The sequence below is a fragment of the Calypte anna genome, chromosome 7 (genome assembly GCF_003957555.1).
Source record: "Calypte anna isolate BGI_N300 chromosome 7, bCalAnn1_v1.p, whole genome shotgun sequence".
NCBI lineage: Eukaryota > Metazoa > Chordata > Aves > Apodiformes > Trochilidae > Calypte > Calypte anna.
Genome location: NC_044253.1, coordinates 38368953 through 38387582, shown reverse-complemented (window position 1 = coordinate 38387582; position 18630 = coordinate 38368953). Strand labels below are relative to the sequence as shown.

At 39.6% G+C, this 18630-nt stretch overlaps 1 protein-coding gene across 1 annotated transcript in view; it reads left to right on the top strand.

Annotated features, from left to right (window-relative positions):
- COL5A2 (collagen type V alpha 2 chain) overlaps nt 1–18630 on the top strand; it is a 96329-nt gene that overhangs the window by 65078 nt on the left and 12621 nt on the right. Inside the window, exons 17-41 of the mRNA XM_030454370.1 lie at nt 321–365; nt 2962–3015; nt 4405–4503; nt 4946–4990; nt 5097–5195; nt 5992–6045; nt 7079–7186; nt 7834–7887; nt 8380–8478; nt 9166–9219; nt 9644–9742; nt 9852–9905; nt 9999–10052; nt 10359–10412; nt 10965–11018; nt 11352–11396; nt 12450–12548; nt 13370–13477; nt 13602–13655; nt 15306–15359; nt 15477–15530; nt 16547–16600; nt 17399–17506; nt 17615–17668; nt 17877–17930. Coding sequence (XP_030310230.1) covers nt 321–365; nt 2962–3015; nt 4405–4503; nt 4946–4990; nt 5097–5195; nt 5992–6045; nt 7079–7186; nt 7834–7887; nt 8380–8478; nt 9166–9219; nt 9644–9742; nt 9852–9905; nt 9999–10052; nt 10359–10412; nt 10965–11018; nt 11352–11396; nt 12450–12548; nt 13370–13477; nt 13602–13655; nt 15306–15359; nt 15477–15530; nt 16547–16600; nt 17399–17506; nt 17615–17668; nt 17877–17930 — 1710 coding nt within the window. The remainder of the gene's footprint in view (nt 1–320; nt 366–2961; nt 3016–4404; nt 4504–4945; nt 4991–5096; nt 5196–5991; nt 6046–7078; nt 7187–7833; nt 7888–8379; nt 8479–9165; nt 9220–9643; nt 9743–9851; nt 9906–9998; nt 10053–10358; nt 10413–10964; nt 11019–11351; nt 11397–12449; nt 12549–13369; nt 13478–13601; nt 13656–15305; nt 15360–15476; nt 15531–16546; nt 16601–17398; nt 17507–17614; nt 17669–17876; nt 17931–18630) is intronic.

Here is an 18630-nt window from a genome sequence, read left to right as displayed (position 1 = left end):
TGCAACTTTATGTCCAGGGTCAAGAGTTGATTTTTCTGGCCTTTGTCCCTGTGACTTTTATGTGCTCAGTTTATGTTATGTGCTCTATACAGTGACACTATCAAAATATTGGCCTCTGAAAATAGAGAAATCCATAAACTTGAAGAGGAACATAATTTCTTCCAGAAGTTTTCTGTGCCAGTGTTTGGAGGGCTCTGCAATTCAGCATTTCTTTGATTGCTCTAGCATGTATAGCCGTTATCACAAATGCTAGCAATAAAGAAATAAAAACAAGTAGTTGGAGTTGTTATAGGCATTGTCTTGTCTATTCTCATCCCTAGGGTGGACGTGGCCAGCATGGCATGCCTGGGAAGCCAGGGCCAATGGTGAGTTTCTTTTTTCATCATCTATTTTGTTTCTCCTTTCTCACTTGCCTTTTGGCACTAGCAAAAGAAGCACAAGGAAATTGTTGGCAACAGTTAAGTGCACCTGGAATTACTGGTGAGTGATTCCTTGTTCTGCACATTTCAGCTTTACTGCTGCCCTCTGGGAAGTCATGCTTTGTACTTTGCTGCAAATAAAGGTCTTAATTTGCAGAGAAGTGGCATCTTCCCTGGAGAGTGGATGCTTTGCTGCTATTGGGAGTTGAGGTCCAGTTGTAGGGACGTGCAGGGTGTGTGCACTGTAATATCAAACAGTTTATAGTTTCATATTATCTGCCTTCTCATATGTATATTCAATGTAATGAAGTGCATTCACATGACTGTTAGGAAGCCAGTGGGGTTATTCACATATACACAGTTAATTAAGTATTGCTTTTGCAAATGAAAGCTTATGGAAATTTTTGTTTTATTGGCCAGCTTCCACTTGAAAAATGTGATATTGTTTTTCTGTTTGCTTTTTTCTTTTTTGAAAGCATAACTTCTGGGGTGTATTTAACAATTTCTGCCCTGTAGCTTTTCCCCTCTGTGATGTTCAACTTAAAGAAAAGCACCCCAAAAATACCACACCAAATTAACAAAGATTATGCACATGATTGCAGGCAGGTTTGTCTGAGCATTTTGAAGGGGGTTAAGAGAGATATAAGTCCTGAGAAAAAATAATTTACTTATGTCATATCAGAGAGCAGAATGTTCTGTGAAAAACTGCATTAAAAATTGAATTACTGTAATAGAAACTCAAAAAATTATTGTAAGTGTCTAAAAGCTGCAAAATGCAGTAATTTAGTATATCATGAAGGAAGGCTGACTTATTGGAAGACACTTTCAAACAATGAAAAGATTTTTCAGTGTTGAAAACAAATCATAAATTTTAAACAAGACAGGATCTGAGCCACGGAATTCTACATGAAGCTTGAAAGTTTTCTTTGGAATAAAGTCTGAGCTCATCTTTGCTGGCCATGCTCAGTGGTTGGCTAACATTTTTGGTAAAATCCCAGGTAGTGTCACAGGGGAGATCCTGGCACTCAGTCCATCTGGTTGTCATTGGAGAAGTGTTAATGAAATGTATTGGTATTTGAGTCAGTGCAGTGGATATAATTCTGGATTTTTTTCCTTCGACAAGAGAGAGGGTTGGCTGATATTTGGGGTCCAATAAACTGGGACATAGGTTTTCAAAAATACACTTTGTGAGCTGTTACATCAGTTCTGCAGAAATCCAGAGCAAGGTCTTGGCAGAAACATCATCTGTAATTAATGCTCAGTGGGACAACTTGTTCTGATTAAGCTTTTCAGCTCTGCTTTTTCTGTTTTTATTACAAAAACCATTTTTTTTTCTCAGTATGCATAATATTTTACAAAAAGAGAGCAAAATCAGGAAAAGATAAAGAGGAGTCATCTGGGAACAGCCTTGCAGTGAATATTTGTAACCACTGTGTGCCGCCATCCAGAGGGTTTTTCAGACCTTAGCAATGTCTGCTGAGTGTCTTGTTCAACACAAGGAGTGTTAGGAAAGTGTGAAAAATTGACATATTTATGCTAAACATTTGCATCATACCATCCAGGTAGAGTTCAGTGAATGCCCTCGAAGTTTCCTTTCACTAGAGCATCTTTAAAGTCCCTTCTAACCCAAACCATGATTCTGGTGAGTTTGCACCATCTGCCACATAAAGCAGCCCCAGCAGTTTGCAGCCCTGCCCAGGCTCACGTCCTGGCAGCCTGCACTCTGCATCCTCAGGTACCAAGAGTTTTGGATCTGGAACCAGAACTAGTGTAGCCACACCACTGCTGTGGGCTGCTAACACCCTTCAGCATGGGCTGTCTCTAAATAGAATGCTGTTTGGAAGAGCTGTACTGGTTTGGGGAGCATCTGCACAGTATTGTCTTTGTCTACACAGCCTTGGAAATTTGATGTAAAAATTGGTGTTTTAAAGCTTGCAAATTAATTTGGCTGGGAATTTGGGAACTCAAGGGGGCAGAAGAGTAGGAAGCAGGGTAGCTGCATGCCCTTTAATTGTGTTTTCCCTTGTCATGTTGCATACCTGAAAAATCTAGCAACTGTTTCAAAGTAGACATGGCTTTTGCTCCTGTTTCTAAAGTACTGTTTTTAGTTTAAAAGAATTAAAAGCTCTCCCTTGCTACATTCTGTAGGATAAATTGTGAATGCTTAACAAATATCTGATCTTTTCAATACCATACCACAATAACACAGATATGAAAAGAGGATATAACATTTTTCTGAAAACTAAAATTGTAAAACAGTTGCTGTATCACTGTCAGCATTGCAATTTGTCATTAGCAGCTGAACCAAGAGCTGGAACTTTGCTGAAGTCAGCAAATATGTTATTAAGGTACTGCACCACAATTCCATAACATGTATGTCACCAGGAAAAAAATTATATTTATGGCAGTTTTGGTTTTGTTACAAAGAAATGATTTATGACTAAAAAATATATTTATCCCAGAATCTTATTTGCCCAGTAATTAAATTACTCTGTATCATCTGAACTGCAGAATTACAGCTTTGTGTCTCTGACTTTTCTAGGGCCCGCTTGGCATAACTGGTTCTCCAGGTTTTCCAGGTATTCCTGGTATTAAGGTAAAAAACTGAAATAAAGATCTTTAATTTTTTGCTTTGTGATTATAACATGACTGTCATGCTGTGCCTCAGGAATCTTGTCCAGTATATCCAAAGAATACACAAGATGCATTATTAGAAGCTAAGTTGTGAGGTCTGGTTCAATAAAGTATGGAAGCAGTACCTTCTGGTGCTGAAGCTTCCAGTTTTGGGTCACAACACTTTTTTGAGGTGACCTAAACTGGGAAGAAAAATGCCTCCATGCCTGCAGAGATGTATTGCAGTTCATCAGAATAGATGATGCTGACTGCTTTATGTGGCTCTGTGTGATTGGGCTGAAATGAAATGAAAACTTCCACTGGCTTTGTGAGCCTTTCCTCTCTTGTTTTGCAAGAAAGCACCCAATTTTTTTTATTTTCCTAGCCTGGAGAATGTGTCTGCAAAGAAGACAGAAAAGGGTTTTCCTACAACTTCCTTGTACTTGTCTGATGCTTGCCCTCCACCCAGCTGCTCCCCTTTGTTCCTTTGCACTCCTAAAACATGATAGGAAAAAAATTGGACAATAAGAAACTCTCAATTAGTCAGGTAGCCAAATTCAGCAGATGTTTTGTGTTGTTGTGAAGCTGGGAACAATCACAAAACATTTTTTTTGGAAACAAGTCTTAATAAGAGGATTATCATTATGTATACAGTTAAAGGATGGACCTTTGAGTGCATGTCATAAAATGTTTGGTATGGGTAAGCACTACTTAATACCTGAATAAATATTTAGAGAAGCTGCCATGTGATGAATCAATGGAAGCTTCTGAAAAGGAGGAGATCAGGGCTGATCATCAGATGATGTAAAGTTGGAATAGCTGATTAGAACTCACAAAAGCTAAGCAGACTGTGAAACGAAGATGAGGACTTCTTAGGAAAACATGGTACTAACAGTAATCAGTTCCAAATGGCAAACACCATTTATAAAGTTCTACAGAATGTCCAGGAGGAAGTTTCTTCTTGTACTATGCAGAAAAACCTCTAGATGTCCTATAATTTTGAAACCTTAAGCTTTGGCTGTTAAGAAAGCTAAAAAAAAAAAAAATAAATTGTCAAATTACAGTTAAATACTGGGATTTTAGAGTGCTGTCTAGCTAAAATGTTTCATCTGATTTGGTCCACTGGATATAGTGCTGCTTCTCTGTAGAAAGTTGCCTTGTATACATTGAGGAAAAATTATGTTTGTACTTTGAAAGTTTATGTTCACGTGGAAATAGTAGAATTAGGTAAAATATATGTATTTTAAGGATAAGCTGTTTCAAAACCTGAGCCATTTTTCTCTTTTAAACTCAGTATTCCTTCTTAATCACTTTGAAGTGTTACTTTGTAGAGCAAAGTAATCTCCAGCTGTTTTCTCATGTGAAATCTTAGGGTGAAGCAGGTCCAACAGGTCCTCGTGGTCCTGAAGGTCCTCAAGGACAGAGAGGTGAAACAGGTCCCCAGGGCCCAGCTGGATCACAAGGTCTTCCTGTAAGTCCATGAAACTCAGCTCCTCAGTGCTCACCTGGTGCTTGGTGCCTCTTTACAGGGAGTTTGATACTGTGGGTGACAGGCAGTGGGTTTTGTTTAGCTTATTTCTTTTCCCAGGAAAGGAAAGGTCTCATTCATTTGTTTTTTGCTTCTTTTGTTGAAAATGACTTTTCATCGTTTCATTAAAACAACTTGGAAAACTGAAAATTACCCAGCCTGAAGGGATTTCAATCCCAAAAGTGCTTAGAACCTTAAACATAAGATTTTAAAGATTAAAAATCACATTGACTGAGATGCTTTGCTCCCCAGCTAATGAGTTGCTCTATTTATTTAATAGCCTTCATTGCATGGTCTTGAAAGATGGGACACAATAACTATCTTCTTTTTTGATTGGTCCCCTCCTCATGAAAATTAATCTTAATGATTGATTCATTATCTTCAGGGTGCTGAAGGGACAGATGGCTCCCCAGGTGCTAAGGGCCCTACTGTAAGTAGCCATGTCTCCTGCTGAGCAACTTGTGCAAGTGAATTCATTTGGTTTCCTTATTTTTAGTATGTTTCCTGACTGTGCTTGCTGTTCATTCTCCTTGTAGGGATCTCCAGGCACTGGAGGACCCCCTGGTCTCACAGGTCCTCCTGGTTCCCCAGGCCCACAAGGCAGCACGGGCCCACCTGGCATTCGAGGCCAGCCGGTAATGTGGTCTTTGTCACAGTGGAAATTGAAATGTCCTACAAAGGTGTCACACTGGGAAACCAAAGCAGTGCTTAGCAGTTGGATTCCTCATAAATTAATAGCACGATAATGAGTGAGCTGAGACTCAGCTCTTGTGAGTCTTCTGCGTGCCCCAAATACTGGTTGTGTCTGAAATGCCCAGGAAGAGTGTCTGTATAAACTTGGACAAACTAACAATTGTCTTGGAGTTATCTCTGAAGTTTATGTCAATAATGGTGATCAAAGGGCTGCACCATCTCTCCTATGAAGACAGGCTGAGAGGATTGGGGTTGTTCAGCCTGGAGAAGAGGAAGATCCAGGGAGACCTTATAAAGAGCCTTCCAGTACAGGAAGGGGAGCTAGAGGAAAGCTGGGGAGGGGCTTTTCACTAGAGAGGATAGTGACAGGACAAGGGGTAATGGTTTTAAACTAAAAAAGGGTAGATTTAGGTTAGAAATTAGGAGAAAAAGTTTCACTACGAGGGTAGTAAAGCACTAGAATAGGCTGTGTGGGGAAGGTGTTGATGCCCCCTCCCTGGAAATGTTTAAGGCCAGGTTGGATGAAGCCTCGTGCAACCTGGTCTAGTGGGAGGTGTCCCTGCCCATGCAGAGGGATTGGAACTAGGTGATCACAAACCATGACAAGCATCCTATCTCATGGCTTACAACTGGTTATTGAGCTAGGCAATGTTTTTCTGCTTCATAGCATAATCCCAAATGTGCATGTGATTTCTGCACTTTTAAACTTGTGGGTGTTATTAATCTGCTTGTTTTCAGGGAGACCCTGGTGTCCCAGGTTTCAAGGGAGAAGCAGGACCCAAAGGTGAACCTGTAAGTCTCCATATGCTTTGTAGGATGAAAAAGACTCTCAAAAGCTTTTTAGGAGTATCTTGAGTAGATGCCCAAACTTTTCAAGATGCTTCTGTTGCTTGTAATGAGTAATTAGTGAGGAAGACAAACCAGAGTGAACCTGGCAGAACAGGACTGGCAATGAATGGTGAAGCAGGTTATAAACCACCTCCCCAAGACAGGCCTCACAGGACTCAAGGAAACTGAAAACAACTCTTGCATCTTCTGAGGATTCCAGAACACACTGGAAAAGAGTATTCTAAATTTCTCCATCTCTTATGAAAGAGATCCATTTGATCCTGGACATTTCAAAGCACACAGGTCTCTGTGCTAATGATTTTTATTTTTAAGCTTATATTTGACACATTTTATACTTAAGCAATTCTGTAGATATTAATAATATTTTGTTTACACATTAAAATAATAAATATTTATACATCTGTGGTATGAATAGCTGTTTAGCCCACAGCTAATCTTTGTGACAGATTATTTGAGAACATGGCTAACTCTATGCCATAACTACGTGAATTTGGGGAGAAAAGTGGTTTTGCAGTTAGACTGATTTTGACTTGTCAACCACTATTTGGTTTTTCTTTCTCACTAGTTAAATGCTCAGGTAGTAACTGACAAAAAATATGGAGGTGATGGTTTCCTTACCACTGGCTGTAGTCTCTTTGAAAACTGCTAGTAGGGTCCCACTGAAACTGGAATTCTTTGATGCTTGTCCAGTTGGTAATCAGAAATACAAAATATTGTGTCTGAGCAAATAGGTGATTGTAACAAGCACTGCAGCTTCACTTTATGCATAGTGCATTTCTGAAACCTTAGCTTCTAAACATTGTAGAAGAGAAAGCTGCTGCTGAAAAGTTGCATTTTTTAACTGATTAAATACCTTTTTTTTTTTCTCCTTTACTGGGAGAAGTATCTGTGATGTTTAGAAGACAACCTGTCTCAATATACCTAAGAAATGGAGAGCTTAACAGTTATTTTTTAAAAAACTTTTTCCTTTCCCTAGGGTCCACAAGGTTCCCAGGGCCCCATTGGCCCTATAGGTGAAGAAGGGAAAAGAGGTCCTCGAGGTGATCCAGGGTCAGTAGGTCCACCAGGTCCTGTTGGAGAGAGGGTAAGCAATCCCAAGGAATTGTTTGTCTTGGGAGAGGCACTGCTAAGCTGAAAAACCTCTTGACCTAACCAGGAATATCCTTACAGCTTTGTTGTGGGTGTAGTAAAACTGTTTTCTTAACATCAGTTAATTTGTGTCTACATCAGGTGAATGATGTTAGGATGCTGTCTTGTGTGATATATTATTTTTGAAAATGATACCCTGAGGATCAGGATTTAAAAATATGGAATGATTATTTTCTTTTTACATCCTGAATAGAAATCACTTCAAATTATTGTTTTGGGGGCAAAGAAATCCATCATACTATGCATTATTTTTTCCTTGAGTATTTTAGTTTGTTTTCTTAGTATGGTAGCAGAAGTGATAGAAACATGACATGCTAACCAGCAGATTGTTTCTGCTTACCTCCTATGAAAAGACCATCTTGTTTTCAGTGGGGAAGTTCACATATGAGCTGTTCAACATGTGTGAACAAAACGTTGATGTTTTTACCCCTGCAAGTGGTTAAAAAAAAACAAGTGTAGAGTATTGAAGGAAGAAAGTAGTAAGGAGATAAACTGAATTCACAAATCATAAATCTAGTACTTTATTTGCAATAAGTAATGTTGGAATTAAGGTTATAATCTTGCATCTGTGGCTTTTCCTAGGGTCCTCCTGGTAATCGTGGTTTTCCAGGTTCTGATGGCTTGCCTGGACCAAAGGTAAATGAAGTTGAAAAGTTTGTCTTTTATTTTGGTAATTAAAAAAATGTACATGTATGCAGACATATAGAAGGAAAGTGTTCCACTTAAAAAGTATGCTTCTTGCAAATGGGCCAATCCTCAAAATCACTGGAGGAAGCAGGATCAAAAGGAATTGACAAATGCCAGAAAGGGGTCTTAATGTTTTGAAACTAACAAATACAAATATGACTCTAATGTCTAATTGGAGTCTAGTTTTTCTGCCTAATATTTCTGTGAATTGCTTCTTGGTAAAAATACAGGAATTCTGAAATCCTTATATAAGTTTGTTTTATGGCAGATGCAACCTCTAAGTAATAATTATAGGAATAAGATGATAATAAGTATTAATGATTAGAACTCTGGTTGCAAAAACAGGTCCTGTGTTAATCTTCTGTTACTGTTGGTGTTCTCTTGGGATCACAACCTGTTAACTAGTAGCTTGGTATCTTGGTTAACTTGGTATCTTTTTAGGGTGCCCAAGGGGAACGTGGCCCAGCAGGATCTTCTGGTCCCAAAGGAGGTCAGGGAGATCCCGGACGCCCTGGTGAACCTGGCCTCCCAGGTGCAAGGGTAAGGAATTAACAGCACTGCACTCCAAACCATGGCATTTTTACATCTTCAAAAGGCAGCAGTGAACTTTGCAAAATTAAGAAGCTGTGGCAGAAGAGCAGACTTGCTTCAGTGGGGCTACTTAGTGAGTCAGGGCCAAAATACTTGGCCTTTTCACTGCTGAAAGCACAGGCTCCATTTTTCTCCAAAAAAAAAGGAGAAAGAGCCCTGGTGGAGACTGCTAGTGCAAGTGAAGGATATGTGTTTTTAAAGCATGTAGTTGCCACAGTAATAGGAGTTGAAGGTTAGATTGGTGACAACTTGCATTATTGAGTGGTCAATGCCATCTAAAGACTTTTTTCATGAAAAAGTATTTGGGGAGGATTTGGAATACTGCAGGAGAGGAAAGGAGCCACAGGTGTAAGATATGTTACAGATCACTACTTAATGTTGGCAGCAATAAAGATGAGACTGTGAGAAGCTCAAGAGTGGTAAAAGTAATAAAAGGAAGAACAGGAAAAGGGAAGATCAAAGAGAGTGGGGGATAAAGCAGTGAAGTGATGATGAGGAGTTTGATAGAGAGAAGATATTATTGTGTGAAGAATATCTTAGTTTTTGTACCACTGAGCATATCTTTTGGATTTATTTATATTTTTCTGTTCTAGAATTGTGTGCACAACTTAACACCAATATTGTTCCCACTTTTAGGGTTTGACAGGAAATCCAGGTGTTCAAGGCCCTGAAGGAAAACTTGGCCCCTTGGTAAGTGGCACAAAAATGAGTCTTTTTGGGAAGCACACAGTAATTTTGTCTCAACTTATTGAAATTACTTTTATTAAGTTGACTTTCCTTGGTTTCTGAAGGTTCATCTTCTATGTGTGCAGTTTAGATTCCTAACGTTTACTTCTGTCTGTGTAGCAGTATCTGTTGTTTAGCAGCTGCTAAACCATTTTGAACTAAATATCTTTCCTAAATATCTTTTTAAGAACTAATAAGATATTTGTACATAATAGCTCAGTGATGACAATTTGGTATTTAGTTAAATCCAGCAATATGATTAAAGCTCTGTCTACTTTAAAGATATTTTTCCTGATAATAGCAGCATCACCCCAGATTAATGTGGTTTTTTTTTAAATTCATACAAACATTTTTCCAATTTGATGTGAAAAATGCTTTTTCTCTGCAGGGTGCTCCTGGAGAAGATGGACGTCCAGGTCCAGCAGGTTCAATAGGAATCAGAGGTCAGCCAGGCAGCATGGGTCTTCCTGGGCCAAAGGGTGGTAGTGTGAGTATGGCATCTGGTACCCAAGATCTATTCAGCTCCAACCACCTGCATTTATTTTAGTGGATCAAAACAGTATCTGAAAATATTCACTTTTCTTACTGCAAATTAGGGTGATCCTGGAAAACCTGGAGAAGCAGGAAATGCTGGTGTGCCCGGACAGAGAGTGAGTGTGGCTGTCACTTGATGACAGAAAGTGATGTTTTTCTGTTACACTTGTTCACTATAAAAGACTTCTTTCCATATTATTTTAATTTAGGGAGCCCCTGGTAAAGATGGTGAAGTTGGTCCTTCTGGTCCTGTTGGCCCACCAGTAAGTTAATTGTTACTACTCACCTTGCTCCCTCTGTTCATGATTCCTTCCTGCTTCTGTTTATCTACCTTCATTGTCTGTTTTTATTCCAAACAAAATAATCCTAAGATCATTAAAAAAAAAAATTCCCTGAAAACTGGGGGATCTTAAAGAAATATGATACCTCTTGCTACATCTTTTAGGTAGGGCATATATAAAAGAAAAAAACAAAAAAAGAAAAAGAAAATGTACATATTAGGAGAGAACAAATGTTGTGAAATCTACTTGTATTCATCTACTGTGTACTTATTAATTTCTTTTGTGTAGGGTCTGGCAGGAGAAAGAGGAGAACAAGGCCCTCCAGGTCCTACAGGGTTTCAGGTATGTGTGTTCATTGGTTTTGTTTCAAAGAAAAAACCCAAAACAGCCACATCTCTATCAACTTGAACTGGAGAAATTCAGTCGAGTAATGTTGAAGAAAACAGCTTCAGAACTGAGGCAGTGATGCTCAGAATAATCAGAGATACTTAGCTTTCACATCAGCTCTGCACTAAACTGTCAGAGGCTTAAATACCAGCTCTGTATCCCTTGAGAGAACCCTTGTGGGCTTTCAGATTTGGAGATTTTCCAAAGATGATCTAAATAGGGAGCAAAAGAATTGTTTAGTAATGAAATATCAATCAAATCTCTGTTTAGAGAGAACTTTATTTTTAGGGCTGATATGCATCTGTCCTACAAATGTTAAAGCACTGCCATCTCAGTTGGAGCAGGGACAAACACTTTGGTGAAATAGTCATAGAACTATTTCACATTGGGGTTCTTTCAGGGCACACTCTTGTATGATATTGCATTCATGGTTTTGGTGCCTTAATTAAAGCTAGATTTACATCATTTTTTGTCATGTTACTGACCATTTTATTTGCTTTTCTACAGGGCTTACCTGGGCCACCAGGTCCTCCAGGTGAGGGAGGAAAGCCAGGTGATCAGGTAATTTCTGTGTAATTTAACAAGAATTCACTTCATAAGGTGGTGGTTTTACCTTTTCTTCTCTTTGTAGTTTAATTTCTCATTTTATTTCAAAATATGTACTCATGTAGCCTGCAAGCTGTCTCAGAACTGCTTTTGGATAAAGTAATTACTAGATTCCAGCCATCTTTTTGTGCTGAGTTGGACTACCCACTTACCATGGACAGATAACACTCAGAATTCACCATCTGCATTCAAAGTACCTTGGAAATTAAAGTGTTTATCTCTTAATTTCCATAACTATAAAGCTATGAACAATGCTTTCATTCTAATGCTGAGTTCTGTTCTGCTTAGGGTGTGCCTGGAGATCCTGGAGCTGTTGGCCCATTGGGCCCTAGGGTAAGTGTTTTTCTTCCTGAGTTTAAATATTCATAACAGTTCTCTGAAGTTGAAAATTGATATATATAATATGGACTTCGGCAGCTAAAGTGAATATTTGACCTTTTTTTCCCCACTAATAAAATGGTTGTAAGCATGGATATGTTTTAAGGTGGCTTCTGTGAAAACTTCAATGGTTTTATAGCTCAAGTGTTTAGTACTAGCTGCTAAGTGTTTTGGTTTACATCTGTAAAATGACAGCTTTCAGTTTGCTGAGCAATATGCTTTTCCCCTACCTTAGCAAGAAAAACTTACATCTTTCCCTTTCCCTTCTTTCCCTTTCCTTTTCCTTTCTTTCCCTTCTTTCCCTTCTTTCCCTTCTTTCCCTTCTTTCCCTTTCCCTTCCTTCCCTTTCCCTTCTTTCCTTTTCCCTTCTTTCCCTTTCCCTTTCCCTTCTTTCCCTTTCCCTTCTTTCCCTTTCCCTTTCCCTTTCCCTTCTTTCCCTTTCCCTTTCCCTTTCCCTTTCCCTTTCCCTTTCCCTTTCCCTTTCCCTTTCCCTTTCCCTTTTCCCTTCTTTCCCTTTCCCTTTCCCTTCTTCCCTTTCCCTTTCCCTTTCCCTTTCCCTTTCCCTTTCCCTTTCCCTTTCCCTTTCCCTTTCCCTTTCCCTTTCCCTTCTTTCCCTTTCCTTTTCCCTTTCCCTTTCCCTTTCTCTTTCCCTTTCCCTTTCCCTTTCCCTTCTTTCCCTTTCCCTTTCCCTTTCCCTTTCCCTTTCCCTTTCCCTTTCCCTTTCCCTTTCCCTTTCCCTTTCCCTTTCCCTTTCCCTTTCCCTTTCCCTTTCCCTTTCCCTTCTTTCCCTTTCTCTTTCCCTTCTTTCCCTTTCCTTTTCCCTTTCCTTTTTTTCTTCATCTGGTCTTGTAGAATTGGTTCAAATAGCCATGCTGCACTTATGGTGTGATTAGGGTTTTGTCTATCTGTATGCAGACTTCTAAATAAGCAAATATAAAAGCAAATAATTTTAATATATATTTAAATATAATAAGCAAATAATTTAATCATCAAATTTTTCATTTGTAGGGAGAACGTGGCAATCCAGGGGAGAGAGGGGAACCAGGTGCATCAGGACTCCCAGGTGAAAAGGGTATGGCTGGAGGCCATGGTCCTGATGGAGCCAAGGTGAGCTGGATGGTGGTTGCAAGGTATAACTCTCATCATCTGCATGAACACAAAAGAGAGAGGTTTTTTGGTTATAAAAGGGAGGTCTTCTCAGGAAAGGTATCTTATTTATATAAGGGTTCTAGAGGGATGTACATCTTCTTCCAGCATAACAATATTAATAACATGCAAGATCTTAAAGTACTGAGAAGTTCCATTTTCATAGAGGTCTGAAGTTCAAAATGGTTTCTGTGTTTCTCAGTAGAAGGGGGCAAAGACCTTTCTGACCTGCAGAAAACCCTCTGGCAATGGCTTCTTTTTGAGAACCATGTCAGCTTACACAGCAATACTTGGCAGGGTTGTGTTTAAAAGAAAATACTGGAACCTGCATGCCCTGCTTTCAACTGCAATTGATACAATTTGGCTGAGGAAGATGAGCCCAGGTAGGGAGTGCCTCTAATAATGGACATGAGCTGTGAGAAACAAGGCATGAAGAAACCATCTCTGCCCCTGGCAACCTCTCCCTGTAGCTGCTTTGTGTAACACACCCATGTGCTCTTACAGTCAAGTTAGGAAGATGCTCAAGCTTCTTTTTTAGCCTATTCTCATCCCCAGTATGCAGTCAGGAAATCCTAATGCATTTGGAAGGGCTCAGTATTGCATCTAACATCCTGAGTAACACAACAGGAAAAGTATTTGAATGTGAACAACATCCAAGAGAAAATTATTACATAAAACTGTACCCCAGAGACTCCAGCAGAGGCACAGCATGTTCTGCAGCCTGGAGACAAAGATGAATAGACAACAACTTGTTCTTTGTTGTTTTATTTTTTTCTTTTCAGGGAAGCCCAGGCCCCAGTGGGACACCTGGAGATCCAGGCCCACCAGGTCTTCAAGGTATGCCTGGAGAAAGAGGGATTGCTGGAACACCTGGCCCCAAGGGTGATAGAGTAAGTCTGGTTATTTCTGGTGTCTTGAGGACAATCACCTGTCTATTAATACCATAGTTGCTCCAGGGTATGGACTACTCAGTATTCTGTGTCCTAATTGTGAATTTTTGGTTATTTTCCATAGGGTGGTGTAGGTGAGAAGGGTGCTGAAGGTACAGCTGGCAATGATGGGGCAAGAGTAAGTAAATCTATCACTCTTTTCAGACCTCCTCTCCACACTCTAAATAGTTTATTGTGCTAGAGGTACACAGATCAACTCATTCTCCAACTCAAGACCCTTTGGTCTTTGAGTTTTTCAAGACTACTTGGAACACAAGATGTTTTGGGAAGTATGTGTTCCAAGCCCATGTTTTGTGCCATCAATAAAGGGAATGAAGATGTCAGTGATGGAAGGGAGTCCCAGAAGCAGCATGTTCACCTGGGATTCACCTAAGCTGACAGCAGTAAAAATAAGAAAAAAGGGGCAGGCAGAAGTAAATAACCAAAACATGGACCCACCAGTTCTGACTCTTGAACCAAAGCAGGTGTCTCTTTATTGTTTGGATTGTGTTACTCGTGGTCTGTCCTGAGTTTCAGAGGTGAAAATTCCTGTAAATATACTGAAACTGACACAAACAGTAAGTCACTGGCACTTCTGGAAAGCTTCCAGCCTCCTGTGCATAAGCACCATGGCTGGTCTGCTCACAGGCAGGAAATCCAGTATGTTCAAGACATGTTGCACACACACTTCTGGTCAATAATCCCAAATATTCTGGCTTCACTATACACCTGCTGACTGTATTCTCTTCCTAGAAGCTGAGTTAGTTTTCACATAACTGCATCTGTCTGAGATTCTTGGGTTCTGCAGCCCAGTTAGAGTACTTACTGGCAGACATTTGGAAATTCTGAGGGTTCTGAGAGGTCTAAATTTCTGGTTAAAGGGAAACTTTTTGGAGAAACTCAAGCACTCAGAAGCACTAACTCACAGGTAGCAGCTCTAAGCTGGAATTTTTTGTGTGTGTCAGGCATCCCCATCCAGAGGTACAGAACAGTTCTTGGTCATGGAAAGGGAAATTTCTAGCTACTCATGTGGATAAAGTAATGGTGAACTAAATGTAAATCCCTCACCTAGAGCTAGCTGTCTGCAGATACCTCTGCTATCAATCACTAGATCCCTGCTGGTGAAGCTGTTTCCTTTCTTAATGCCAACTTCATTGTCTTTCTCTTCAGTTTGAACTGCATTCCAGTGCAGATTTTTGGGATGGGGAAATTCTGTGTAAAATAAACTTGATTTAGGGTACTTTGCTTCTAGTGAAAGAGAAGTGTAACTGGGGTATCTAAGTATAGAAGAAGATAATATGAAGAGTCCTGCAGGATCATTATGTACAGTTGATGGGTTTGGATGGAGAGATTTACCTGACTGCCCTGGGAAAAGGGACACTTCTGAAGTGTTTTTGAGATAACAATCTTCAAAAGCAAAAATGGACATTAAAATTAATTTAAACAATGAAATACTAGCAAAAGTGGGTAGAATTTCCTCCTGGGAGTGCAAAGTAAAGCCAGGGCTTTTTTCATTATTGGCCTTATTCATAAATGCTGCATAAAAGAGAAGATTAAGTTGGTGAAGAAGGAGAGAATGAATGACAGCAGTGCTTTTGAGATATGGGGTTTTGGTCACTGGGAGAGGAAATGCAAGTAAATTTTAAGTAAAAAAGGCCCAACAAGGTTTCAGGCATAAAGAAGAATTTAAGAACTAAAATCAATGGAAATATAGCATAAGAAAATTTTAAAATTCACCATTTTGAAGCATCAAATTTGTAACTTTCTTTTATCTTAATTTTTACAAAAGGGTCTTCCAGGTCCAATAGGTCCAATGGGTCCAGCAGGTCCCACTGGTGAAAAGGTAAGCAGATTTTTGTACCATTATCTACTCAGGTTTCTTAATATTACTGTAATTATTAGCACTATTGCTTCTTGTCTTATAAGTTACTTGGGAAATAACCTTTAATTTCATTTTAAGGGTGAACCAGGTCCTCGAGGTCTAGTTGGTCCTCCTGGCTCCCGTGGAAACCCTGTGAGTAAACATGTTTGGTTTTTGCCTAGCAGAAGTTAACAATATCAAATGCTGACCCAAACTCCAGTTTTTTTCTGATTTGCTGGGATATCTTCCTCTTTTTCTTTCCCCTGTTTTATAGTCTAAAACTCTAGTTCCTCTCCTGATGCTGTGCACCTGCAGAAGTATTGGCAGGTTTTGTTCCTCTGCCCTATTCTTGTTTTAGGGCAGTCTTTACATAGAGTTACCCTCATTTACCTTGCTCTGAAAGGATGCCACCACTTGAAATTGTTTGCATCTTTTTTAAAGCTTTCCCATACCAGCTGCTGAGGTACACAGGCAAATATTTAGGCAGATAAAGCATGGAAGTGTATCTTAGTTTTCATCTAATTACTCTGACTCTTGGCATCTTTGGTCTATTTGTGATTTTAAGGATTTTAAGGGTTGGCTTTGATTAGAGAGTTAGAGGCTCAGCCCTTCTAGATCCTTCATGCTGCCTGGAACTGATGCTGTCTCTGCCCTAAATCAGAACAGCCTCATTTCCAGTGTAAATTGGAAGAGCTTCCACCTCTCTGGGGAGTGCTGGAGTTTGGCAGCCTTCAGCTCCTTCTTTTCCAAACAAACACTGTGTGGAGAGCTCAGCTGAAGCTGTTAATAGCCCATCCTGACCTTGCAGAAGAATAAATCTCTGAACTATTAAGTGTGTGCCCTGTGGCTAATCCTGCCAGCACTGCAAGTGCTCGTGAGCAGAATTTCTCTGGTTGTGTTTTTTAGTGCTTGTACAAGCCTTCCATCTCTAAACTGGAACAAGTCTCCATGCAGTATTGAACAAAGGGCAGATCCTAACATCATAGTTAACATTGCTTATCTTGTGATTAAAAGGTCATTTGATTCTGATTAATAGACCTAAAACATAACCTCACTTAAGGCAGTAAAGTTGACATCCTTTCTGGTATATTTAACAGCAAATTATACTGTGTGTGGAAAGACTTTTGTATGTTAAATACAATTATTTTAATTTTTTTTTTTTTGCCCAGGGTTCCCGAGGAGAAAATGGCCCAACTGGTGCTGTTGGTTTTGCTGGTCCTCCGGTATGTGTTTTGTAACACTAATGAGTTTCCTTCAGTCATGCTCTGACATACTTCATTTCCTTCCCTATGAGTAATCTGAAGTCTTCTGGAACATGACCCACATTTTTGTTGCAGAAAGAGATGTTTCATTTTCCCATCAGTGTATCAAGTAAAGAAAGAGGCCAAAAAAGCCACCCTAGACATCTGAGCAGTGGTTTTGTTGAAAAGATTATGAAATTGTACACCAGATTTCATCTTTTCATGAATATGCTATGTTGCTCCTTTGAGATTAAACTGAGGCAAATTATCAAGTGTCATCTACTGGAGGCAGCAAAGATTTGCTGTAGGAGCAGGGAAAGCTGGAGTGAATCAACGAGCCAAATAGAAGGTTTGTGAGGTTTTTTTCCCACAGCCTAAATGTTCTGTTTCAGTCCTTTTTACAAGGAGTCAGGCACCTGCTTCCCTTGGTGGGAAAAATAAGACTGGAAAGGACAATGTTTGTGCAGTCCCTTTTGCTTTTCGGGTAGGCAATAGCTGGTGAGGAAAATAGAAAATCTGAAGAACAGAATCACATGAGTTAGATAAGAAAATGTTTTAAATGAAAATTCTGACTTCACAGAATTCAGAAAATCCTCTGTGTGATCTTTTAGGGACTATGGTGAACTTTTACAGTTCTCTTTCACTGAACCACTGAGCAAACACACTTATTTCTGGGCTGATTTCTTCTCTTATTTTTTACCTTCTAGGAATTCCCTACAAAATGACTGGAAAGATTTGGTATTCTCTGACCTGATTCCTTCTAAATGTTATTTCTTACAGGGCCCTGATGGTCAGCCAGGTGTTAAAGGAGAACCTGGAGAACCTGGACAGAAAGGAGATGCTGGATCTCCAGGACCACAGGGTCTTGCTGGGTCTCCTGGTCCACCAGTGAGTATAAGTGACCTTGTCAGACAGCCTGTGGCATAGCCTGATCTGGCTTATTAAAAACATCCTGGCTCTTCCCTATCACCCTTCTCTTTTCTCCTTTCCTCTTAGGGGCCTCCAGGTGTTCCTGGTCTGAAAGGTGGCAGAGGAACTCAGGGTCCACCTGTAAGTAGAATTATTTTTTTTTTTCATGGCCTGACTGCAGATAATCTAAAACTGAAATTTTACATAATGTTTGTATCATTCCTCATCTCATCAGCTTGTTTTTCACAGTCTGTAATTATAACACTGGCTCACTAGTTCAGCTGAAAACATTTGTTGCAACCAGTGCTGTAGCTCTTTCAATATAATTAGCAATGACATTTTTTTCTAGGGTGCTACTGGATTCCCAGGATCTGCTGGAAGAGTTGGGCCTCCAGGACCTACTGTAAGTCAACTGTCATATTATAATAGGTGTGTTTTACAAATTGGCCTTTGAAAACCTAAAGACTAAGCAAGAAAAGGTGAAGCAGTGTTTATGGCCTGATGGTCACCACTGGCTGCTGGGTCTGCATGCTTACATCTGACTTCATTAAATAAGACTCATTAGTCTTGGGCTTGATGCAGTGCAAGACTGGGTTAGGTAGAAAACCCACAGAATTTCTCATGTCTAAACATTTTTGGAAACAGTAAAAAAAAAAAAATAAAAGAAAATTAACAGTGAATCAGTAAGTGAGGATTCAATCCTACCCAGAGAACTGTGTCACTTTTTCTTCATCAGCCTTTTAATGTTCTGATTAGAAAAATATCTTGCAGTTGCAGTGAGTGTATCAAAAGGTGACAGGGGGAACATAATATCAAAGTCTTTTTACATGTTTGAGAAATCAGTATGGGTCAGTTAAAATACTAATTTGTATCTCAGGAATCAAAAGTTTGAAAGTGGACTTTAGCTTTATAATATTAGAAAGAATAGGCAAGGGTGAGTTTTCTAGCAGTAGTTGTACACTTGAGGTAGAAAAACGGAGTGTCTTTTGAAGCAGGGAGTTTGGAATTGCAAATCGTGGAGAGGAGGGGGTGGAGCTTGGACATAATGTGATGAGATGTTTATTCCATCTCAATTTATGATCAGATATAAGATTAGAATAGCT